We start from the raw sequence: 25,898 nt of genomic DNA, 5'->3' as shown, positions 1-25,898 counted from the left end.
TGAAGAGAGAAAAGGTCACACTACCTATATATATATATATATATTGCTATATATATAGCAAAGAAATGGGATTCAAACTCTTATTGATGATGGGCCCGGAGAGATAGCACAGCGGCATTTGCCTTGCAAGCAGCCGATCCAGGACCAAAGGTGGTTGGTTGGAATTCCGGTGTCCCATATCGTCCCCCATGGCTGCCAGCTATTTCTGAGCAGACAGCCAGGAGTAACCCCTGAGCACCGCCGGGTGTGACCCAAAAATCAAACTCTTATTGATGGAATTTAGAGTAACTGAATTGAAAAATCCCTATTTTGTAACTCAATTTTAGGAATAAGAAATAGTGCTGCCACCTACTGACTAAAAAAGTATGTCCTGACTTGGTCTTCCTAACTTCCCCTGACATTTCAAAGGCTCTACAAGCCATGTACCCTATATCTTCCAATTAATAACTTCTTTATTCTGGAAAAGCAAATGAAAGTCATATTCATATAAACACTGACATAACAAAGTATAGGGAAAAGGGGATGGGAGAAGAAAACAAAAGCCTCTACAAATCCTGCTAATACTGTCTCACCAAACAAGACCATAATGCTTTGTCCCATTTCAATCACAATAATAAACCACAAATAAAATCTTCTCTGGAAGATTGTTCCTCTTTGAGACGGCAGGGAAAAGGAACCGGAAGTTGGGGTATGAGGCTTTATTCTTTTGGCAGATCCTCTCAGTCATTATATTGCTGCACTGTTAATAAAAAATATATGCTTCTCTGTAAAGCATTAAAAAAAAAATCCAAGGATGAGATGGATGGCTGAAGTTTCAGCTCAAGTATCTCCAAATACATTGTTGTCCATTCCCTGACTTTTCCATTTGTTATTTCTTGGTTGTTTTCCGGATCAATGCCATTCTCTGAAAATAGAAAGAAAAAACAATGATACAGGTTAGAGTCAGGAACTGTGCCACTTCTCCAGCCCCTCTGCTTACTTTTTTTTTTTTTTTTTTTTTTTTTGGTTTTTGGGTCACACCTGGTAGTGCTCAGGGATTATACTCCTGGCTCTGTGCTCAGAAATCGCTCCTGGCAGGCTTGGGGGACCATATGGTCTGCATGCCTTACCTCCATGCCATCTCTCCGGCCCCTGCTTACTTTTTTGATTAAGACACTGAACATTACTGATATGTGTTTATAAATAACTGGATAAATGAGCAAGAAAATGGATAATCTGGGAGCAGAATTAAAATGAAGCCAGAGTCTGAAACACCCTACAGAAGAGCACTTAGGGAGCCCTAGCAGCTCCCTCAAGAGCTCCCCCTATGAGCTATGTAAACATATTTAGTCCAGAAATCTCAGAGTATGGAAAAGAAAATGACATATGAAGGAAGGGTTGCCTTTATATGCCAAGCTTAGAAAAAGTTCACTTTTCAGGGCTGGAGTGATAGTACAGCGGTAGGACATTTGCCTTGCACGCAGCTGACCCAGGATGGACGATTTCTGAGTGCCGCCCTTGCTGGGTGTGGCCCCTACCCCCAAAAAATTAAGAGTTCACTTTTTTTTTTTTTTTGGTTTTTGGGCCACACCCAGTAACGCTCAGGGGTTACTCCTGGCTATGTGCTCAGAAGTCGCTCCTGGCTTGGGGGGACCATATGGGACGCCGGGGGATCGAACCGCGGTCTGTCCGAGGCTAGCGTAGGCAAGGCAGGCACCTTACCTTTTAGCGCCACCGCCCGGCCCCAAGAGTTCACTTTTTGGGTCAGAGATGTAGTTCAGGGGTAGAGTTCCTGCCTTATATATGTTAAGGCTTTAGATTTATCCCTGGTATCACAAAAAGGTAAAATTTAATTTTCAAATCAGAGTAGCCAGTTAAGTCAAAAAGGGTAACAGTTGTGTCAAAGGAAGGGTAACAATGCTAGCATGCTAATGACAGGTACTGCTTGCTTCATAGCCGAAGAGAGTGATCACCAGGAGAGATTTTGTTGTCACTTGTTTGGGAGCCACATCTAGCAGTGTTCAGGCCTCACTCCTGTTTCTGCATTCAGGTGTCACTCTTGGGGATGCCTGTGGGACTATCTAGAATACTGGAGAATAATCTGAGAAGGCCAACTATTGCTCTGGTCCAAAGTAATCCTTGAGTGCAGAGTCAGGAGTAAGCCTTGATTACCATAACCATTAATTGTGGCAAGAAAATAAAAAAGCTCACAGCAATCTCATTTATCTGGTAAGGTGAACAGAGACTGGCAAAATAGCTTGAGTGCTACCTCCTACAGCATACTTATGCTTTCTAGCCATACTTTCTCTCTAGCCATAGACCATATAATGCTCTAATCATATAATATATTATATATCATTATATATTATAATATATAATTGTTATATATCATATAACATGATTATATATAGTTATATATAAATAATATAATATAAACATATAATGTTCAATTAAAAAAATCTCATGGAGGGGCTGAAGTGGTAGCGCAAGCAGTAGGGTGTTTACCTTGCATGTGCTACCCTAGGATGGGCCATGGTTCAATCCCCTGGCATCCCATATGGTCCCCCAAGCCAGGAGCGATTTCTGAGCACATAGCCAGGAGTAATCCCTGAGCGTCACTGAGTGTGACCCAAGAAGAAAAAAAAAATCTCATGGGGCCGGAGTGATAGCACAGTGGTAGGGCGTTTGCTACGCACACAGCCAATCCTGGATGGACCCCAGTTTGGGATTCCTGGCATCTCATATGGTCCCCAAAGCCTGCCGGAGCAATTTCTGAGTGAAGAAGGCAAGGAGTAACCCCTGAGTGAGCTGGGTGTGACCCAACCCTCCCCCAAATTTTATGTATGTGCATGACTGATTTCCATTCATATTAAAATAAACTTGAATGGGGTTGGAGAGATAGCATGGAGGTAGGGCATTTTGCCTTGCATGCAGAAGGGCCATGGCATCCCATATGGTCCCCTGAGCCTGCCAGGAGCAATTTCTGAGCGTAGAGCCACGAGTAATCCCTAGCGCTGCCGGGTGTGACCCAAAAACCAAAAACCGGGCCCGGAGAGATAGCACAGCGGCGTTTGCCTTGCAAGCAGCCGATCCAGGACCAAAGGTGGTTGGTTCGAATCCCGGTGTCCCATATGGTCCCCCATGCCTGCCAGGAGCTATTTCTGAGCAGACAGCCAGGAGTAACCCCTGAGCAACGCTGGTGTGGCCCAAAAACTAAAAAAAAAAAAAAAAAAAAAAAAAAAAAAAACCAAAAACCAAATAAACCCCCAAAACCAAAAAAACTTGAATCAAAAGCTTTAGATGGGGCAGGAGAGATAGCATGGAGGTTAGGCGTTAGCCTTTCATGCAGGAGGTCATGCATAGATGTCATCGGTTTGAATCCCGGTGTCCCATATGGTCCCCTGTGCCTACCAGGAGCAATTTCTGAGCCTGGAGCCAGGAATAACCCCTAAGCACTGCCGGGTGTGACCCAAAAACCACAAAAAAAAAAAAAAAAAGCTTTAGATGATACCCATCAGAGTTGAAAGAAAAAAACTTGTATCTTCTTGGGACTGGAGGACAACACAGCCAGTAGGGTATTTGCCTTACACACAGCTGACCCAGGTTCAATCTCCAGGATCTCATATGGTTCCCCAAGCCTGCAGGAGTACTTTCTGAGAGCAGAGCCAGGATTAACCCCTGAACGCTGAGGGTGTGGTCCAAACCTCCCTCCCTAAAAAAACCCCCACCGTCCTCATATCTTCTGTGGAAAGAGTAAAGATATATCATCATGAAATATCTTTTTTTTTGGTTTTTGGGTCAAACGGCATCACTAAGCATTTCTTTCTTTTTTTTTTTTTTTGGTTTTTGGGCCACACCCCTTTGACGCTCAGGGGTTACTCCTGGCTATGTGCTCAGAAATCGCCCCTGGCTTGGGGGGACCATATGGGACGCCGGGGGATCGAACCGCGGTCCTTCCTTGGCTAGCGCTTGCAAGGCAGACACCTTACCTCCAGCGCCACCTACCCGGCCCCATCACTAAGCATTTCTAGCTCTATGCTCAGAAATCATTCCTGGTAGGGTTGGGGGACCATATAAGATGCCAGGATTTTTGTTTGTTTGTTTGTTTTTTGGGTCACATCTGGCAGTGCTCAGGGGTTACTCCTGGCTCAATGCTCAGAAATAGCTCTGAGATGCCAGGATTTGAACCATCGTCCTTCTGCATGCAAGGCAAACACATTACCTCCATGCCATCTCTCTGACCCCATCATGAAATATCTTTTTTTTTTTGGTTTTTGGTTTTTGGGTCACACTGGGCAGCGCTCAGGGGTTACTCTTGGCTCTATGCTCAGAAATCGCCCCTGGCAGGCACAGGGAACCATATGAAATGCTGGGATTCGAACCACCATTCTTCAGCATGAAAGGTAAAGGCCCTACCTCCATGCTACTCTCTGGTCCCCATAAAATATCTTGATTGCCCTCACAGAGACCTATTCTTTCACCTTTAATTCAAAGGGGGAAGTTGCTGTGTAAAGTGCTAAAGAAGGGATGAGAGTGTGTGCACTCCCTTGGAGACACTGCTCAAGGGAGTGTCTGTGGCTATCCTGGGACTCTGACAGCTCCTCACCTGTTTGTGAGCTTCTGTAGTGCAAGCTTTTTTGTAGGGCCGGATTTCTTCAGAGCCAAATCCTGGTATCCACATATTCCACTGTCGCTCTATAAGGAAGGGGCCAGCACAGAAATAAGGGATAGGAAGTCAGCATGAAGTGTGCAGTTTGAGACTCAAGGACAGGGAGGACTAATCTGAGGTTAGATTAACAGTAACTCTGAAAAAGGGATTCGATGGAATACATATGGGGAATCACATGTAGCCCTATATTACTTTCTGTGATAATAGGGATGGAACTCAGAGGCTCACACATACAAGTATTTTATTACTAAGTGATATCCTCAGTCCATCCACAAGGCTTTTTTTGTTTGTTTTTGGCCACACCTGGCAGCACTCAAATTACTCAGAAATTACTCCTGGTTGGGCCAGAGTGGTAGCAAAGTGTTAGGGTGTTTGCCTTGCATTCAGCTGATCCAGGAAGGACTCGGGTTCAATCTCCGGCATCCCATATGGTCCCCTGAGTTAGGAGCGATTTCTGAGCAGAGAGCCAGGAGTGTTCCCTGAGAGTTGCCAGGTGTGACCCCACAACACCAAATGAACAAACAAACAAACAAAATAAAGAAATTACTCCTGCAGGCTCAGGACTATGGGATGTCAGGGATTGAACTCAGGTTGGCTGCATGCAAGGCTCTACCTACTGTGCGATCACTCCAGCACCAACTTAACTTTTTTTTGTAAGAAATTAGAGAAACTTAGGGGCCGGACAGATAGCACAGCAGCAGGGCATTTCCCTTGCATGCAGAAGAACAGTGGTTCAAATCCCGGCATCCCATATGGTCCCCCAAGCCTGCTGGGGGCGATTTCTGAGCATAGAGCCAGGAGTGGCCCCTCAGCGCTGCCAATGTGACCCAAAAACTAAAAATAAAAAAGAAAGAAAGAAATTAAAGGAATTTGCTTTAAAACTTTGAAGGTTATGGGCTGGTGTGATAGCATAGTGGTAGGCATTTGCCTTGCATGCTGCTCACCCAGACGGGCCCACCCAGGTTCAAGCCCCAGCATTCAATATGGTCTCCAGAGCCTGCCAGGAGTGATTCCTGAATGCAAAGCCAGGAGTAATCCCTGACCACCATGGGTGTGGCCCCAAAACAAAACAACAACAATAACAAAAGTTAGGGGGCTGGAGAGATAGCATAACAGTAAGGGCATATGCCTTGCACTCGGATGGTGGTTCGAATCCCGCCATCCCATACGGTCCCCTGAGCCTGCCAGCAGTAACCCCTGAGCGCTGCTGGGTGTGAGTGTTGAGTTCAAGGTATTCATGAAGTTTTACAAAAAACAAAATGCGGGCACTGGAGAGATAGCACAGCGGTAGGGCATTTGCCTTGTAAGTGGCCATCCCAGGACAGATGGTGGTTTGATTCCTAAGCGAAGAGCCAGGAGTAACCCCTGAGCACTGCCAGGTGTGACCCAAACCCTGCTCCCCTAAAATAAAACAAAACAAAACAAAATCACTCCTAGGAGGCTCAGGGGACCATATGAAAGACCTGGGATTAAACCTGGGTTGACTCCATGCAAGGCAAACACCCTACCTGTTGTGCTATCACTCTCCCCCTCCCGCCCTAAATAAGAATTCTTGGGGTGTGCTGGAGCGATAGCACAATGGTAAGACATTTGCCTTGCACTCGGCCAACACAGGACGAACCCTGGTTTGAATCCTGGCATCCCATATGGTCCCCGAGCTTGCCAGGATCGAATTCTGAGTGCAGAGCCAGGAGTAACTTCTAAGAGCCACCGGTGTGACCTCTCCGCCAAAAAAATAGAATTAGTGGGATGAGAGAACTAGTACAGCAGGTAGGTACTTGCCTTGGAAATGGCTAACCCAATTTCAATTCCCAGCATTATATATGGTCCTCCAAGCCCCCTAGGAATAATCCATTAGGGCAGAGCTAAGAGTAAGCTCTGAAAACAGCAAGGTGGCCCCTCCCCACAAAATACATTTAAAAAAAGTAACAAAAATAAAAATAGGAATCAAAAATTCATTTATTGGAATCACCATGAGATACAGATATAAAGTTATGATTTTCAGTCACACAATGTTCCAACACCTATCCCATCACCAGTGCAGATTTCTTGCCACCATTGTCTCCAGTTTCCCTCCTCCCCACCAAATAGGAATTCTTGGGGCTACAAGTATAGTTCATATATTAGTAATACAAATTAAATGCCCAATTTAGATTGGATTTCTAACACCAGATGGTCCCTTAAAAGCACTACTAGGGCTGAAAAATGATAGTGTGTAGGGAGTTTGCCTTGCATGTGGGTGAGCCAGATTTGATTTCTAGCATCCCTATCCCCTGAGCATCACCAGGGGTTATACCTAAGCAGAATCAGAAATAGCCTCTGAGTACCATTAGTTGTAACTCAAACTTCTCTACTCTAACTATAAAGAAATATAGGGGCTGGTGAGATAAATAGACCAAAGGGCTAGAGCAGGGGTCTTAAACTCAATTTACCTGGGGGCCGCAGGAGGCAAAGTCGGGATTAGGCAGGGCTGCATAAGGGATTTCGCTTACCGAATATTCACAATAAAAAATCACATTCGTAAGAAAAAAAATAGCAAAATATTGCATTAAACATTTGCATACCCTGAAAGAAACTGCTCGGGGTATGTGAATGTTTAATGCGATTTTTTTCTTACGAATGCGATTTTTTTTTTTTTTTTTTTTTTGGTTTTTGGGCCACACCCGGTAACGCTCAGGGGTTACTCCTGGCTATGTGCTCAGAAGTTGCTCCTGGCTTGGGGGACCATATGGGACACCGGGGGATCGAACCGCGGTCCGTCCTAGGCTAGCGCAGGCAAGGCAGGCACCTTACCTTTAGCGCCACCGCCCGGGCCCCACGAATGCGATTTTTATTGCGATTATTCGTTAAGTGAATAAGCGCAAATACTGTGATATTTGAAGGCCAGCCGTGGACACACATACACACACACACACACAGAGACACACAGACACACACAGTCTCTCTTCTCTCCTCTCCTCTCCTCTCCTCTCCCCTCCCCCCTCCCTCCTCCTCCTCTTCTCCCCCTCCTCTCCCTCTCCCTCTCTCCGTCTCTCCCTCTCTCCCTCCCGCTCTCTCTCTCTCTGCTTGGGGGACCATATGGGACACTGGGGGATTGAACCACGGTCCGTCTTAGGTCAGTGCGTGCAAGGCAAACACTCTACCACTTGCACCACCACTCTGGCCCTAGGTCTTTTTTATTTTTATTTTTTGGTTTTTGGGTCACATGCAGTGGTGCCCAGGGGTTACTCCTGGTTCTGCACTCAGAAAATCACCCCTGGTAGGTACAGGGGACCATATGGTATATGGTAAACCACTGTTCAGAATTGGCTGTGTGCAAAGCAAATGCCTTACCACTGTGCTATCTCTCTGGCCCCCAATCTTTATTTTTGTTTTGTTTTGGTTTTGAGACCATAAACCAGCCATGCTCAGGGGTTACCCTTCACTCTGGCTCAGAAATCACTCCTGATAGGCTCTGGGGACCGTATTATATGCCAGGAATTGAATTTGGGTCAGCTGCATACAAGGCAAATGCTCTACCCGCTGTGCTATCACTCCAGCCCCTGAACAGGTTTTAGTAATGTGAAAAAAGGAGATTTTATTTTTTCAAATTAAAGGGAAATCAGGGCCAGAGAGATAGTACAGTGAGTAAGGTGTTTGCCTTGCATGCAGGTTGGCTCCCTGGTATTCCATAAGGATCCCAAAGTCTGCCAGGAGTGATCCTGAGCTCAGAATCAGGATTAAGCCTTGAGCAAGGACAAGTGTAAATTCCTGACACCCCAAATCAAAATAGTTCATTGGGGTTGGGGGCTGGAAAGATAGCACAGTGTGTAAGGCATTTGCCTTGCAAGCAGCCGATCCAGGATAGACGTGGTTCGAATCCAGCATCCCACATGGTCCCCCGAGCCTGCCAGGAGTGTAGAGCCAAGAATAATCCCTGAGCACTGCTGGGTATGACCCAAAAACCAAAAACCAAAAAAAAAAAAAAAGAAGGGCCTCCTGCATACAAAGCATGAGTTGTAGTCCACCTATCTCTCTTGTCCTCCCATCCCAGTTTTTTTCTTTTTTTCTTTTTTTTTTTTTTTTTTTTTGTTGAGTTCTAGCCTACACATAAGATAACCCATATGAATTATATACCTCAAAAAATGTGTTTGGGGGCTGGTGCGATAGTACAGCAGTAGGGAATTTGCCTTGCACAGGGCAGATCCAGCACAGATCTGGTTCAATCCCTGGCATCTCATATGGTCTTGAGCCAGGAGCGATTTCTGAGCGCAGAGCCAGGAGTAAACCCTGAGCATCACTGGGTGTGGTCCAAAAACCAAAAAAAAAAAAAAAAAAAAAGGTGTTTGGGGGACAGAGCTATAGTGCACTTTGCTGATCTGGACCTGGGTTTGATCCCTAATATCCCATATGATCCCCTGAGCTAGCCAGTATCGATTTCTGAGTTCAGAGCCAAGAGTAACCCCTGAGCACAGCTGGGTGTGGCCTAAAAAAAAAAATGAACAAACAAAAGTGTTTGGGAGCCAAAGTAGGTAGGGCTCATAGGGTATTTGCCTTGCATGCGACCAAGCTGGGACAGACCCAGGTTTAATCCCCGGTATTCCCTATGGTCCCGAGCCTGCAAGGAGTAATTTCTGACCACCGAGCCAAGAATAAGCGCTGGGCATTGCCAGATGTGGCCCCTCCCCCTCCAAAAAAAGTGTTTGAAGGGCTGGAATGATAGTTCGGTGGCTCAGACAGTTGACCTGGTGATTAGGATTTAATTTGTGGCTCCATCAGGAATGATCCTGAGTATGGGCCAATCTCCCCAGTGCCTCTCACCAAAGAAACAATTCCAACTATTTGAAATGGTAGAGACATAATAGCTACGTTTACCAAGTTCTTATATTTTTCTAGGTCTAGTACCACTTTACCAAAATAATATTTTTTTTTTTTTGGTTTTTTGGGCCACACCCAGTGATACTCAGGGGTTACTCCTGGCTATGCACTCAGAAATAGATCTTGGCTTGGGAGACCATATGGGACACTAGGGGGATCTAACTACAGTCCTTCTTAGGCTTGTGTGCACAAGGCAGACACCTTATGGCCTGCGCCACTGCTCCAGCCCCCACAATTCTTATAGTTACACTGTAATGAGGAAAACTATAATACCCTCTTAATAAAATATAGCAAGTCTAACTGAAAGGAAATAGGAAAGATACTATTTTAGAAACTGGAACACCAGATGTGAAGAGATAGCACAGTAAGTAAGGCACTTATCTTACATGAAGGTAAAATCCTCAACAGCACATATGGCCAATCTGAGCAATGTCAGGAGTGACCCCTGAGCACAGAGCTCATTTCTTTTACAATGAACAGATTTCTCTTCTGTACATATGCTGCTATTGAATAATTAGCCCCAGAGCTAATTATTAGCCCCAAAATCTGACCCTAGAATAAAGAGACCTCTGAATACACCATACTCAGTATGACAATACTGAAGGAACAATAATAGTGTGGACACCTCAAAAAGAAAAGAGACCACATACCTAGATGAAGCTGGACATCTTTTACCTCAAGGGTACTGGACTTACGATGCCGAGCAAGTTGGCAAGCAGCTGTCACTACACTCTCAATGAAATCATCAGCAATCTGCAGCAGCATCTGAAGAAGACATAAATGAAGAAGAGTAACCATGACATTGACAGAGTAGACTCTTGTTGCTGGAAAAACTATAGTTGTCTAAATCATATATTTTAGTCAGGCTTTTCTTTTTTTTTTTAATTTTTTTTTATTTTTAATTATGAGAACAAAGATGCAAAAAAAGAGGACAAGGTAAAGTTACAGTGGAAGGACAATCACCCATAGCATAATTCTCAGAAGAAGTCCCCTTGCTAATATCTTAACTTTGAACTTTCAGCCAAAGAACATTAAGATAAATAAAACAGAATCCATGTACAATTACATTGTCCCTCAAGTCCCCAGATTTTAACACATTATAATATTTCTTAACAGCACACAAGGCAATCTAAAGCCATAAAACTTACATAACTCCTTAAACATTAGAGGCATAGTATTAGTCAGGCTTTTCAACAGAAGCCTGGAATCATTTGAGTTAATAATACAGGCCAGAGCGGTGGGGCAAGCGCTAACCTAGGACAAACCATGGTTTGATTCCCCAGCATCCCATATGGTCCCCCAAGCCAGGAGCGGTTTCTGAACAAATAGCCAGGAGTAACCCCTGAGCATCACCAGGTGTGGCCCAAAACCAAAAACAAACCAAAAAAAAGTATAGTAGGAAGGTGGAGGGAGGACAGCAATAGAAACAATAACTAGTTTGACTATAATCTACATCTTTCTGAGAACATATTTTCTTTTTTTCTTTTTTTTGGGGGGAGCATACCCAGTGGTGGTCAGGGTTTACTCCTGGCAGGTCCAGGGGACCGTATGGGATGCTGGGAATTGAATTGGGGTCCGTCCTGGGTTGGCCCCGTACAAGGCAAGTGCCCTACCACTATGCTATCTCTCTGGCCCCCAAAACTCAGAATTCTTTCAGCTTTATTAACAACTATTCCAAGAGTGAAGAAAGAGTAAAATTAGAACTCTAAAGCAAAAATGAAAAACATTGAACTCTGGGGCCAGAGCGGTGGTACAAGGGGTAAAGCGTCTGCCTTGCTTGCCTAGGATAGACCGTGGTTCGATCCCCGGGCATCCCATATGGTCTCCCAAGCCAGGAGCAATTTCTGAGCACATAGCCAGGAGTAACCCCTGAGCGTCACTGGGTGTGGCCCAAAAACAAAACAAAACAAAAAAATTGAACTTGGGCCCGGAGAGATAGCACATCGGTGTTTGCCTTGCAAGCAGCCGATCCACGACCAAAGGTGGTTGGTTCGAATCCTGGTGTCCCATATGGTCCCCCGTAATTGCCAAGAGCTATTTCTGAGCAGACAGCCAGGAGTAACCCCTGAGCACTTCTGGGTGTGGCCCAAAAACCAAAAAAAAAAAAAAAAAAAAATTTGAACTTTAATGAAAAATAAGGGGCTACAGAGGCAGTACAGGTTTGGAGCTTGGCTTGAACACAGACAGTACCTGGCACCTCATGTGGTTCCCTGAGCATTCCAGGAATGATTCCTGAATGCAGAGCCAGGGATAACTTCTGAACACCACCAGGTATGGCCCCAAACCCAAATAAATAAATATTTACAGGCTAGAGACATAGTATAGCCTTGCATGTGGCTAACCACAGTTCAATTCCAGGCAGCCCATCTGATTTCACTAAGCACTGCCAGGAGTAATTCCTGAGCTAGGGATAAGCCCTGAGCTTCACTGGGTGTGGGCCAAAAACAAAACAAAACAAAACAAATTTATTCAATCAGTATGCTCCCCATGGCTTCCTGTGTTAACCAAACAATAAAATAAATTGGTAATTATTCTTTTTTTATAATTTTTTTGGGGGGGGAGGGCCACACCCAGCGGTGCTCAGGGGTTACTCCTGGCTGTCTGCTCAGAAATAGCTCCTGGCAGGCACCGGGACCATATGGGACACCGGGATCCAAACCAACCACCTTAGTTCCTGGATGGACTGCTTGCAAGGCAAACACCGCTGTGTTATCTCTCTGGGCCCATTTTTTTTTAAATTGGTAACTATTGATATGACATCCCTTGTTCCTTGTTCTATTAAACCTTTTTTTGGGGGGAGGGCACATCTGATGACATCTACTAAACTTTTTTTTTTGTTGTTGTTTTTTTGGCCACACCCGGTGATGCTCAGGGGTTACTTCTGCCTATGCACTCAGAAATCGCTCCTGGCTTGAGGAGCCATATGGGACGCCAGGAGATCAAACTGCAGTCCGTCCTAGGTTAGACGCTTGCAAGGTAAACGCCCTACTGCTTGTGTCACCGCTCCAGCTCCTCTACTGAACTTTTAACATAGACATCTTTCCTAAGGATCCAAAAGGAAACTAAAGGAATTATTTCTGACCAACAACAGATCAGTCCCAAAACTCAACCTGCCCTTCACTAAGTTCACTAAACTGAGAAGGAGAAAAATAAAACCCACCAGATATAACAATCTATAAAGACAGAATGAACAAGAGGTAAAACATTAATGGACTGGGATGTTGGTAGAGATCTTATGCACAACCCACCATTCAACACTGGGATTGGTGAGATAGTACAGTGGGTAAGGTGCTTGTCTTGAAGTGTCTTATCCAGGCTAGAACTCTGGCTTCCGTATTGTCCCTGAGCACTACCAAGAGTGATCCCTGAATGCAGAGCCAGGAGAATGCCTTGAACATAGATAAGTATGCCTTCAAAAAACAAAACAAAAGCTTGATAGAATCTTTTGTCCATTAATGCTTTTTGTTTTTTTGGAGGTCATACCTGGCTATGTTCAGGAATTACTGGAAAAGCTCAGGGGACCATTTGGGATCCTGGAAATGGAACCCAGGTCAGCTGTGTGCATGGCAAGCATCTTCTGCACACTCTCTCTCTGGCCCCACTTTTTTTTTTTTTTTTTAAAGGAGTTTTGTTGTTTTTAGTGGTTGAATGCTGGGTCTTATATATACAAATCATGTACTCTATACCACTGAGATACATTTGGTTTTTTTCCTTTGGCTTTTGTACCACACTGAGTGGCACTCGGGATACTCCTGGCTCTGTACTCAGAAATCACTCCTGGCAGGCTTGGAGGACCATTATGGAAGCCAGGGAACGAACTCAGGTAGGTCCCTGCTCAACTGCAAACAAGGCAAAAGCCCTAATTGCTGTGTTATCGTTACAGCTCCTGGAGGATCACTCCTTTTTTTTTTTTTTTTTTTTTTGGTTTTTGGGTCACACCCGGCAGCACTCAGGGGTTACTCCTGGCTCTATGCTGAGAAATCGCTCCTGGCAGGCTCGGGGGATCATATGGATGCCGGGATTTGAACCACTGACCTTCTGCATGCAAGGCAAACACACTATCTCCATGCTATCTCTCCAGTCCCGAGGATTATTCTTGATATGGTGTCCAGGGATCGCTCTTCTAGTGATCTGGGGACCATGTTGTACTGGGGATAGACCCTACGGCTCTAGAATGGTCCCGTATACAAATTATGTACTCCTGTCCCTTGAACAACGTCAAAGGGCTTTAAAGTAAGGTTTTACTAAAATGATAGCATATTAAGAAGGAAACTGACCTAATAGCAAGAAAGTTCTGCATAAGATACAGGCCAGGGCAATAGTACAGTGGGTAAAGTGCTTGCTTTGCATGCAGTTAACTGGGTTTGATCCCTGGTGTCCCATATGATACTGAGCACTGCCAGGCATGATTCCTGGGCTTAGAGCCAGGAGTAAGCCCTGAACACCACCAGGTGTGACCCAAAAACACAAAAGTTCTGCACAAGTCTGTAGAATGAATATACAATTAAGAACTGAATTACCTAAGATATTAAGTATTTGGAAATGTGATTTATCATAGAAGATAGACTGAGAGGCTGGAGAGATAGCACAACAGGTAAGGTGTTTGCCTTGCATGCAGTATACCTGGGACAGGCCTGGGTTTAATCCCAGGCATCCCATATGGTCCCCGAGCCTGTCAGGAGCAACTGCTGAACACAGAGCCCAGGAGTAACCCCCAGAATGCCGCTGGTGTGGCCCAACCCCTCACCCCAAAGATAAACTTATAAGAACTAAAAGTGAGGAATGTTACATTTGCAAAGTGGTTCCTTGACTCCTTCATTCAAAAAGCAACCAGTCACTTCAGTTTCTCCACTACTGACCTATATTGCATAGGTAATTATTCTCTAGAGCCTGAATGAAAATGGCTCTAGATTAGAATACAACAAACATAGAGAGGTTTCACAGACCCTTTCTCTTACCTTGTTTCTAGAATGTTAGAAGGTAGAGGGGCCAGAGTGATAACATAGAGGGTAGGACATTTGCCTTGCATGTAGCTGACTCAGGTTTGTGTGTGTGTGTGTGTGTGTGTGTGTGTGTGTGTGTGTGTGTGTGTTTTATTTATTTATTTTTTGGTTTTTGGGCCACATCCAGCGGTGCTCAGGGGTTACTCCTGGCTGTGTGCTCAAAAATAGCTCCTGGTAGGCACAGGGGACCATATGGGACACCGGGATTCAAACCAACCACCTTTGATCTTGGATCGGCTGCTTGCAAGGCAAATGCCGCTGTGCTATCTCTCTGGGTCCTGACCCAGGTTTAATCCCTGGCAATTTATATGGTGCCTCGAGCCTGCCAGGAGTAATTTCTGAGTGCAGAGTCAGGAGTAACTCCTAAGTGTTGCCAGGTATGGCCCCATCAAACACACACATACAAAACTTTTTTGGCTAAGTAGCAGAACATATGCTTTGCATATGAGTCCCTGATTTTAATCCCCCACCCACTTCCATAAAAGGGGGTCAGAGCTATTGATATTTAAGGATCTCTCAATAAGAAGGTTGAAATGTGGACAAACTATCCTTTCTTTTCCCCACCCACCCACCCTAAATTATCTTTTCTTTTCTTTTTTTTTTTTTTTTTGCCACACTCAAGAAATTGCTCCTGGCAGCCTTGGGGGACATATGGGATGCTGGGATCAAACCCGGTTCATCCTGTGTTGGCCACATGCAAGGCAAATGCCCTATCGCTGTGTTATTGTTCTGGCCCCTGGACAAATTATCTTTTTTTTTTTTTTTTTGTGGCTTTTGGGTCACACCCGGCAGTGCTCAGGGGTTACTTCTGGCTCCATGCTCAGAAATTGCTCCTGGCAGGCACAGGGGACCATATGGGACGCCGGGATTTGAACCGATGACCTTCTGCATGAAAGGCAAACGCCCTACCTCCATGCTATCTCTCCGGCCCCTCTTTTTTTTTTTTTAAGTTTTTTGGGGTCACACCCGGCGCCGCTCAGGGGTTACTCCTGGTTCTACGCTCAGAAGTCGCTCCTGGCAGGCTCGGGGGACCATATGGGATGCCGGGATTCAAACCACCATCCTTCTGCATGCAAGGCAAACACCTTGCCTCCATGCTATCTCTCCAGCCCCCCCTTTTATTAATAATATTTTTTATTTATTTAAAGAAAATGCATCACATAGTTGACATAACTGATCATAATACATTTGTTTCAGGAAGACAAAAAGAAACATGATTTAAAAAAATAGAAAATTGGGCCCGGAGAGATAGCACAGCGGCGTTTGCCTTGCAAGCAACCGATCCAGGACCAAAGGTGGTTGGTTCGAATCCCGGTGTCCCATATGGTCCCCCGTGCCTGCCAGGAGCTATTTCTGAGGAGACAGCCAGGAGTAACCCCTGAGCACCACCGGGTGTGGCCCAAAAAAACCAAAAAACAAACAAAAAAAAATAGAAAATTGTGGGGCCGAAGAGATAGCATGGAGGTAAGGCCTTGCATGCAGAACATCAGTGGTTCGAATTGGCAAACCATATGGTCCCCGAGCCTGCCAGGGGCGATTTCTGAGCATAGAGCCAAGAGTAGCCCCCGAGGCACTGGCAGGTGTAACAGGAAAGAAAGGGGAGGGGAGGGGAGGGGGGAGGGGAGGGGGGAGGGAGGGGAGGAGGGAGGGAGGGAGGGAGGGAGGGAGGGAGGGAGGGAGGGAGGGAGGGAGGGAGGGGGGGAGGAAGGAAGGAAGGAAGGAAGGAAGGAAGGAAGGAAGGAAGGAAGGAAGGAAGGAAGGAAGGAAGGAAGAAAGAAAGAAAGAAAGAAAGAAAGAAAGAAAGAAAGAAAGAAAGAAAGAAAGAAAGAAAGAAAGAAAGAAAGAAAGAAAGAAAGAAAGAAAGAAAGAAAGAGAAAGGCTAAAGAAAAAGTTCAGTAGCAAGTAATTTTAAAAATTATTGAATCACCAATGAACTCATTAAAGCACCGGGAAGGTGGCGCTAGAGGTAAGGTGTCTGCCTTGCAAGCGCTAGCGTAGGACGGACCACAGTTCGATCCCCCGCGTCCCATATGGTTCCCCCAAGCCAGGGGCGATTTCTGAGCGCATAGCCAGGAGTAACCCAAGTGTCAAACGGGTGTGGCCCAAAACCAAAAAAAAAAAAAATAGATAGTAATAAAAAAGTGTGAGTGGCAATTGTTGTTTGCATAGGCCCAGCTGGACAAATAGCTTAAAGTGAAGCCAGCAGTTGCTAGAATCACTTCAGATGAATTCAAGGGCCGGAGCAATAGCACAGCGGTAAGCTGTTTGCCTTGCAGAAGGCCAACACAGGATGGGCCACGGTTCAAATCCCAGCATCCCATATGGTTCCCTGAGCCTGCCAAGAACAACTTCTGAGCGCAGAGCCAGAAGTAACTCCTGAGCGCAGCCAATTGTGACCCAAAAACAAAATCAATTAAGGGCCGGGGAGATAGCACAGCGGTAAGGTATTGGCCTTCATGCAGCTAATCCAGAAAAGTTCCATCCCCCACCTCCCATATGGTCCCCCAAGTCAGGAGCTATTTCTTTTCTTTTTCTTTTTTTTTTTTTTTTGGTTTTTGGGCCACACCCATCGGTGCTCAGGGGTTACTCCTGGCTGTCTGCTCAGAAATAGCTCCTGGCAGGCACGGGGGACCATATGGGACACCGGGATTCGAACCAAGCACCTTTGGTCCTGGATCGGCTGCTTGCAAGGCAAACGACGCTGTGCTATCTCTCCGGGCCCAGAGCTATTTCTTTTTGTGTGTGTGTGTGGGGTCACACCGGTGGCGTTGTTCAGGGGTTACTCCTGGCTCTGCGCTCAGAAATCGCTCCTGGCAGGCTCAGGTGACCATATGGGATGCCAGGATTTGAACCACCTTCTGTCCTGGATCAGCCACGTGCAAGGCAAACACCCTTTTGCTGTGCTATCTTTCAGGCTTCCAGGAGCAATTTCTGAGCATATAGCCAGAAATAACCCCTTAGCATCAGCAGGTGTGGCCCAAAACAGCCCCCCCGCCAAAAAAAAAAAGAGAAAAAAGAAATGATAAATATTTCTTCCAAATTTTGCATTTAATGACATGTTGATAGCTTAAAATAGACATAGTAGAAATATTTAGATCACAGAAATAAGGAAATAGTAAGACTCAACAGTTAGTTGTTAAATATTACCAGTTCATCAATCAGTAAGTTTTGCTTTAGGATTCGATATGCTGGAGCACAAACTTTGCATACAAAAGGTCTGAGTTCAATTCCTGGCATCATATATGCTACCTATACATGAAGCTAGGAGTATTCCCTAAACACTAATACATTTGGTCTCAAACCTCAAAAAATAATGTTTTTTGCTTCAAATTAAATTTTTTTTTTTTTTTTGGTTTTTGGGCCACACCCTGTGATGCTCAGGGGTTACTCCTGGCTATGCGCTCAGAAGTTGCTCCTGGCTTCTTGGGGGACCATATGGGACGCCGGGGGATTGAACCGCCGTCCGTCCTAGGCTAGCGCAGGCAAGGCAGGCACCTTACCTCCAGCGCCACCGCCCGGCCCCTCAAATTAAATATTTTACTGGGCCCGGAGAGATAGCACAGCGGTGTTTGCCTTGCAAACAGCCGATCTAGGACCAAAGGTGGTTGGTTAGAATCCCGGTGTCCCATATGGTCCCCTGTGCCTGCCAGGAGCTATTTCTGAGCAGACAACCAGGAGTACCCCCTGAGCACCGCTAGGTGTGGCCCAAAAACCAAAAACCAAAAAAAAAAAAAAAAAATTTTTACTGTCCTTTCCTATAAGATTGAATATCTAGAATCATGAAATAATTTAATAAAATCCTACGCATTGGAAGAAAGTAAATCAAGAGTATAAAAGGCCCATAGGAAACAAAGCAATGCAGAAAAAAAATGAAATGTTCAAATATAATATTCCAAGGACCGAAGCCATAGTACAGCAGTAGGGCATTTGTCTAGCCCATCAGATATCAAACTGGATTCAATCCCCAGCATCCCAGATATTCCCCCAAGCCTGCCAGGAGTGATTTATGAGCACAGAGCCAGGAGTAAGCCCTCAGCACCACTGGGTGTGCCCAAACGCTCCTCCCCCAATTCTAGATATAAAAACATAAGCATAAAATAAAACCAGACTAGGTTAGGGAAAAAAAGAAGAGTGAGTCAAGTGGAAATAATTTTTCTTGGGTCAGAGCATTAGTACAGTGGGTCAGATGCCTTTCTTGCATGTGGCCAACTCAGGTTTGAGCACCCCCACAATGAGTGTTTCTAGAGCACAGGGCCAGGAATAAGCCTTGAGCAAAGGAGAATGTGGCACCCCCCTAAAAATAAATAAATGGGGCCGGGAAGGTGGCGCTAGAGGTAAGGTGTCTGCCTTGCAAGCGCCAGCATAGGACGGACAGCGGTTCTATCCCCCGGCGTCCCATATGGTCCCCCCAAGCCAGGGGCGATTTCTGAGCGCATAGCCAGGAGTAACCACTGAGCGTCAAACGGGTGTGGCCCAAAAACCAAAACCAAACAAACAAAATAAATAAATAAATAAATAAATAAATAAATAAATAAATATTTTTTTTAATAAATAACTTTTTTTTTTTTTTAGTTTTTGGGTCACACCCGGCGGTGCTCAGGGGTTACTCCTGGCTGTTTGCTCAGAAATAGCTCCTGGCAGGCACGGGGGACCATATGGGACACCGGGATTCGAACCAACCACCTTTGGTCCTGGATCGGCTGCTTGCAAGGCAAACGCCACTGTGCTATCTCTCCGGGCCAATAAATAAAATTTTTAAGTGGGGAAACTGGAGTGATAGTACAGTGGGTAGGGTGCTTGCCTTGCAAGCACCTGGGTTCAATCCCTGGTAACCCTTTTGGTTCCCTGAGCATCACCAAGAGTAGTACTTGAGCACAGACCCAGAGAGTAAGTTCTGAGTACAATTAGCTGTGCCTTCCTCCAAAAAATTAAAGTTAAAAAAATTTAGGAAATGGGCCCGGAGAGACAGCACAGCGGCGTTTGCCTTGCAAGCAGCCGATCCAGGACCAAATGTGGTTGGTTCGAATCACAGTGTCCCATATGGTCCCGTGCCTGCCAGGAGCTATTTCTGAGCAGACAGCCAGGAGTAACCTCTGAACATCGCCGGGTGTGGCCCAAAAACCAAAAAAAAAAAAAAAAAAAAATTTAGGAAATGACTCAAAGGATAAGAGCACATGCTGTGCATGTGGGAGTCCCAGATCAATCCCAGGCACTGAATAGCTAAGTCTGCAAAACAAATCAACAGAGACTGGGGCCAAAACAATAGCACAGAGGGTAGGTTGTTTGCCTTGCATGCAGCAGACCCGAGTTCAACCCCCAGCATTTCATATGGACCCCTGAGCAGGCTGGGAGTGATTTCTAAGTGCAGTGCCACGAGTAACCCCTCAGCACTGCCAGGTGTGGCAGAAAAAAAAATCAACAAAGGATAGTTCAAAGTACTGAATTGCATACTTTGCATGTATGAGGCTCAAGGTTCAATCACCAGCACAATGTGGTCCCCTGAGTACCATTGGGAGCAAACTTCACATACTGAGATGGGAATAGTTCTTGAGTACTACCAGCATTGTCCAAAAACCAGAAGCATAAACAAAACTAACAAAAAAAGTTAAGGACCCTGAGAAATAGTTCAGGGGCTTAGAGTACCTGTTTGCAAGAGTTACTAGAGAGATAATCATGAGGCCTAGAGAGATAGTACAGTGGGTAGGGCATTTGTCTTGAATGCACATGACTCAGGTTCAATCTCCAGCATCCTACATGGTTCCCCAAGCACTGCCAGTAGTAACCCCTGAGCACTGCTGGATATGGCTTCCAAAACAAAACAAAACAAAACAAAACAAAACAGTTCAAATCCAAGTGTCCCCAAACACTGAGTGAAATCCTGGCAAATTCTGCTGTTTGAGCCTGGTAGCTTGTTCTGCTGTCTATGATTCTCAGTGATGCAAGAATTTCCAGCTGCACTACAATGGTTTGTGAGCACTACAAAAAAGATATTATCTTGGGACTGGAGAGATAGCACAGCAGCAGAGTGTTTGCCTTATATGCAGCCGATTCAGGACGGACAGTGGTTCAAATCCTGGCATCCCATATGATCCCCTGAGCCTACCAGTGGCGATTTCTTTTTTTTTTTTTTTTTTTGGTTTTTGGGCCACACCCGGTGACGCTCAGGGGTTACTCCTGGCTATGCGCTCAGAAGTCGCTCCTGGCTTGGGGGACCATATGGGACACCGGGGGATCGAACCTCGGTCCGTCCTAGGCTAGCGCAGGCAAGGCAGGCACCTTACCTTTAGCGCCACCACCCGGCCCCCCCCAGTGGCGATTTCTGAGCACAGAGCCAGGAGTAACCCCGGAGCGCCACAGGGTGTGACTCAAAAAAGGAGGAGGAGGAGGAGGAGGAGGAGGAGGAGGAAGGAGGAAGGAGGAGGAGGAGGAAGGAGGTAGGAGGAAGGAGGAGGAGGAAGGAAGGAGGAAGGAGGAGGAGGAGGAAGGAGGAAGGAGGTAGGAGGAAGGAGGAGGAAGGAAGGAGGAGGAAGGAGAAAGGAGGAGGAGGAAGGAGGAGGAGGAGAAGGAGGAGAAGAGAAGGAGAAGGAGGAGGAGAAGGAGGAGAAGAAGAAGAGAAGAGAAGAAGAGGAGAAGAAGAAGAGGAGGAGGAGAAGAAGAAGAAGAAGAGGAAGAGGAAGAAGAAGGAAGAAGGAAGAAGGAAGAAGAAGAAGGAAGAAGGAAGAAGAAGAAGAAAAGGAAGAAGAAGAAGAAAAGGAAGAAGAAGAAGAAGAAGAAGAAGAAGAAGAAGAAGAAGAAGAAGAAGAAGAAGAAGAAGAAGAAGAAGAAGAAGATGATAATGATGATGATTATGTTGTTATCTTGGTGAGCACCAACCACTATTAGAGATAGCATGGAGATAAGACATTTGCCTTTCATGCAGAAGGACGGTGGTTCGAATTCCGGCATCCCATATGGTCCCCTGTGCCTGCCAGGGCGACTTCTGAGCATAGAGCCAGGAGTAACCTCTGAGTACTGCTGGGTGTGAGCCAAAAAAAAAACCAAAAAAAAATAAAAGGAAAGATTTTAAAGGATCACAACTGGGAAGTGCAACCTTTGGTGAGCACATGTGCAGCACCACAACTAAAGGAGTACAAACCTTGGTGAGTATCATGATCTGAGTTTGCAAGTACTGAAACCCCTGGGTGACCTCTAGTATCAAATCTAAAATATGTGAGCACAACAGCCAGGCAAGTGTGCATTCCCCAGTCACTGCAAAAACTGCAAAAGGAAGAAAGATGGGAGGGTAAAAAAGAATTTAAAAATCAGGTCAGGTGACCTAGAGCAATAATACAGCAATAAGGTGCTTGCTTTGCATGTGGCCAATGTGGGTTCAATCCCCGGCATCTCATATGGTTCCCCCCACCATCAAATCAAAGTAGTTACTGATGGAGCCGGAGTGAGAGCAGTGTTTGCCTTGCATGATGCTGATCCGAGACAGACCCACATTATCCCAAGCATCCCATATGGTTCACCCAAGCCTGCCAAGAGTGATTTCTGAGTGCAGAGCCAGGAGTGCCAGGTGTGGTCCAAAAAGCAAAAACCAAAAAAAAGCATTTGCCTTGCAAGCTGCTGACCTGGGATGGGTCCATATGGCCCATATGGCATCCCATACGTTCCCTCGAGCCTGCCAGAAGCAACTTCTGAGCAAAGAGCCAGGAGTAAAAAACCAAAAAAACCAAAAAAAGTAATTATTGAGTGCAGTGCCAGGGATAACCCCTGAGCACTGCTGGGTATGTCCCCAAAATAAAAACTAAACAGACAAAAAAAATCTGGTTAGGAGAGACAGCTAAATGAACTAGCCACATTCTTTACATGCAGAGGCCTATGGTTGATCCCTGGTACAGGATGGTCTGCCACAGCACCAGCTGAGAATAGATCTTCAGTACTATTGGGTGGCTTAAAACAAAACAAAACAAAACAAAAAAATGAGCCACCAGAAGAGACATGCTAAGCACATGCTTTGCATGTGGGAGGTTGGAGTTCAATCCCTGACACCTTATGGTCCTCTGAGCATACCTGAGAGTGACACCCAAGCAGCCAAGCCAGGTGTAGATTCTGAGCAGCATCAACTAGCTCAAAAATTTTTAAATAGGTCTAGAGGGACCACAGAGATGGCAGAGAGGTAAAGCACTATACATGTAGCTATGTTTGTTTGTCTTTGAGGAGGGATCTCAAGGCTTACTCTGGGCTCTGTGCTCAGAGATCACTACTGGAGGTGTTCAGGGGACAAAATAAGGTGCTGGGGATCGAACCCAAGTCAGCTGCATACAAGGCAAGTGCCCTGCACACTGTATTATCTTTCCAGCTTCTGTTTTGATCTCAGATACTGAATATAGTCCCTGAGGAGGGTCAGAAGTTCCTATGCACTGCTAAGTACGAACCAAAAAACCAAATGTATGGCCAGAGAGATAGTTTGGCAGGCAAAGCACTTGCCTTACATGCAGCTGACCTAGGTTTTTAAATCTATCACTGCATATCATCCCAAGCCTTACCAACAGTGATCCTTAAGCACAGAATCAGAGGAAGACACTAAGCAGAGCTGGATGAAGCCAAACAATAAATTGTCTAGGGCCGAAGCGTCATAGCTCAGCAGTAGAGTGTTTGCTTTGCACGCAGCTGACCCGGGACCAACCCTGGTTCAATCCCTGGCATTTTGTATGGTCTCCTGAGCCTGCCAGGAGCAATTTCTGAGCACAGAGCCAGGAGTAATCTGAGTGCTGCCAGCATCCTAAATGCTTTTTAACAGGTAATATACTAACTAGGTATTGGGACAAGGATATAGCACAATGGGTAAGGTGCTTCCTTTGCATGTGGCAGATTCATGTTTGAAGTCCTGATACCACCAGGAGTCCTGAGTACCACCAGGAGTAAGCCCTGAGAACCATCAGGTGTGGTCCAAAAACAAAAATAAAAATCTGGGACCAGAGAGATAGCATGGAGGTAAGGCGTTTGCCTTGCATACATAAGGACGGTGGTTCGAATCCCAGCATCCCATATGGTCCCCCAAGCCTGCCAGGAGTGATTTATGATCATAGAGCCAGGAGTAACCCCTGAGCGCTACTGGGTATGATCCAAAAACCAAAAAAATAAAATAAAATAAAATAAAATAAAATAAAAACAATCTAAAGAGGCAAAAAAGGATAGTACAGGGGATAGGACATATGCTTTGCACATGGCAAATTGGGGTTTGATCCCCAGCATCCCATAAGGTCCCTGAGCCGCCAGCAGATCGCCAGGAGTAAGCCCAGAGCACAGCTAGGTGTGGCCCAATAACAAAACAAAAGAAACAAAAGTACTAGGCATTCTAACTGATTTCTATTTAAGATATTCCATTGACCCTCACAATAACCCTATAGAAGTTCTACCTGCAATATCGAAGCAAGTTGAGTTTCAGAACTTAAGCATCCATAGCTACAAAGTTGGAATATGACAGAGTAACGCTCAAATTCAGATTTGTATGCCTCTAAAGTTTGTGATAATTATTCTGTACTAGGTTACAAGGATAGAAAGTCTAAGGTACCCAGCCACATCTTACCTCCTCCACATCTTCATCTAATTGCTCATTAGGATCCACTTCTCTTACTAAGTCTTGTAATTTCTTCTTGGTCAAGACCTAAAGTTAATTGGGAAAACATTCTTCAGCCAAGTGTTAAGAAAACAAAACAACTCATTTCCGTATAATGAAGAAATTCAATTTGTTGTACATAGTTTTTATTTTCTAAAGGTTTAAGACAATTTGGCCTCTACATGGCTATATATATTTTTTTTTGGGGGGTCACACCCTGTGACGCTCAGGGGTTACTACTGGCTATATGCTCAGAAGTGGCTCCTGGCTTGGGGGGAACATATGGCTCCTGGCTTGGGGGAACATATGGGACATCGGGGGATTGAACCACAGTCCGTCCTAGGCTAGCGCCAGCAAGGCAGACGCCTTTCCGCTCCACACCACCGCTCTGGCCCTATATTTTCTTTTCTTTTCTTTTTTTTTTTTTAAATAAATTATTTAGAGACCTGAGCAATAGCACAGTAGGATAGGGCATTTGCCTTGCATGCAGCTGACCACGGACCAACTCAGGTTCGATCTTCATTATCCCATATGGTACCCTGAGCCTGCCAGGAGCCACTTCTGAATACAGAGCAAGGAGTAACCTCTGAGTACCGCCGGGTGTGACCCCTCAAAAAATCTTTAAGTACCATGGTTACAAAATTGTTCATGCTAAATTTCAATCATAGAAAGTAACCACCCTTTACCAGTGCATTTTTCCCACCACCAATGTCCCCTCCTGATACTTCTCCCATCCACCACCAACCCCACAAGCCCCCGCCAGTCTCCAGGGCAGAAATTTTGCTTCTCCTTCTCTCTTTCTATTTTGATACTGTGGTTGGCACTATCGTTAATTAAAGGGAGCCATGCATGTCACTTTATCCACTTTCAGCACTATATGAACTTTTCAAAACAGAAGTAACATATGGAAAGGCAGAAAGCATTTTGGAAGAGAAATGAATATGTCAGGGGTCGAAAAGAGAGCACAGCAGTAGGGTGTTTGCCTTGCATGCAGCCAACCTAGGACCAATGGTGATTCGAATCCTGGCATTTCATATGGTCCCCTGAGCCTGCCAGGAACAATTTCTGAGCGCAAAGCCAGACACACACACACACACACACACACCCCACACACCACACACCACCGGGTATGACCCAAAAGCCCCACATACACACACACAAATAGAACATGTCAGGTACTTTATTTCAGTCTCGTCTTTTTTTTCCTTGTGTAAATGTGTATATGTACATGATGTACGTGCATCATATTGTATCCCAGTTACTGGGAATATAATTTTCTGACCACGAATTGAAGATGGGTTGGCCACCAGCAAGGCAAATGCCCTACCCATTATGCTATTGTTTTGGGCCCCTGTACTGTTTCTCTTAATTTTGCCTTTCTATTGCCTCTGCCATCCTTCTACCTACTTGGTCAACTAAGTTTCTCCCTTCTGATACATTCTAGTCTACCCAGGTAAAAGCAAATACTTCCTCCTTTGGCTATATTGCGCACCCTTTTATCCTAGTACATATATATAAACTAGCCTTTTTGTTCTTTTTTGGGGTTTTTTTTTTTTTGTTTTTTTGGTTTTTTGGTTTTTGGGCCAAACCCAGCGGTGCTCAGGGGTTACTCCTGGCTGTCTACTCAGAAATAGCTCCTGGCAGGCACGAGGGACCATATGGGACACCGGGATTCCAACCAACCACCTTTGGTCCTGAATCAGCTGCTTGCAAGGCAAACACCGCTGTGCTATCTCTCCAGGCCCCTGTTCGTTTGTTTAGTTGGTTTTTGAGCCATACCTGGCAG

General features: G+C 45.3%; 1 protein-coding gene across 1 annotated transcript in view; it reads right to left on the bottom strand.

Moving 5' to 3' along the window:
- Window positions 1-434: 434 nt before the first annotated feature.
- Window positions 435-25,898, bottom strand: part of TAF12 (TATA-box binding protein associated factor 12) — a 43,702-nt gene continuing 18,238 nt past the window's right edge. Inside the window, exons 3-6 of the mRNA XM_049775082.1 lie at window positions 24,083-24,160; window positions 10,156-10,270; window positions 4,586-4,674; window positions 435-904 (exon numbers count right to left, since the gene is read on the bottom strand). Coding sequence (XP_049631039.1) covers window positions 869-904; window positions 4,586-4,674; window positions 10,156-10,270; window positions 24,083-24,160 — 318 coding nt within the window. The 3' untranslated portion in view covers window positions 435-868. The remainder of the gene's footprint in view (window positions 905-4,585; window positions 4,675-10,155; window positions 10,271-24,082; window positions 24,161-25,898) is intronic.

The sequence above is a fragment of the Suncus etruscus genome, chromosome 6 (genome assembly GCF_024139225.1).
Source record: "Suncus etruscus isolate mSunEtr1 chromosome 6, mSunEtr1.pri.cur, whole genome shotgun sequence".
Taxonomy (NCBI): domain Eukaryota; kingdom Metazoa; phylum Chordata; class Mammalia; order Eulipotyphla; family Soricidae; genus Suncus; species Suncus etruscus.
Note: the sequence above shows the minus strand (reverse complement) of the source record. Positions and strands in the feature narration are given on the sequence as shown.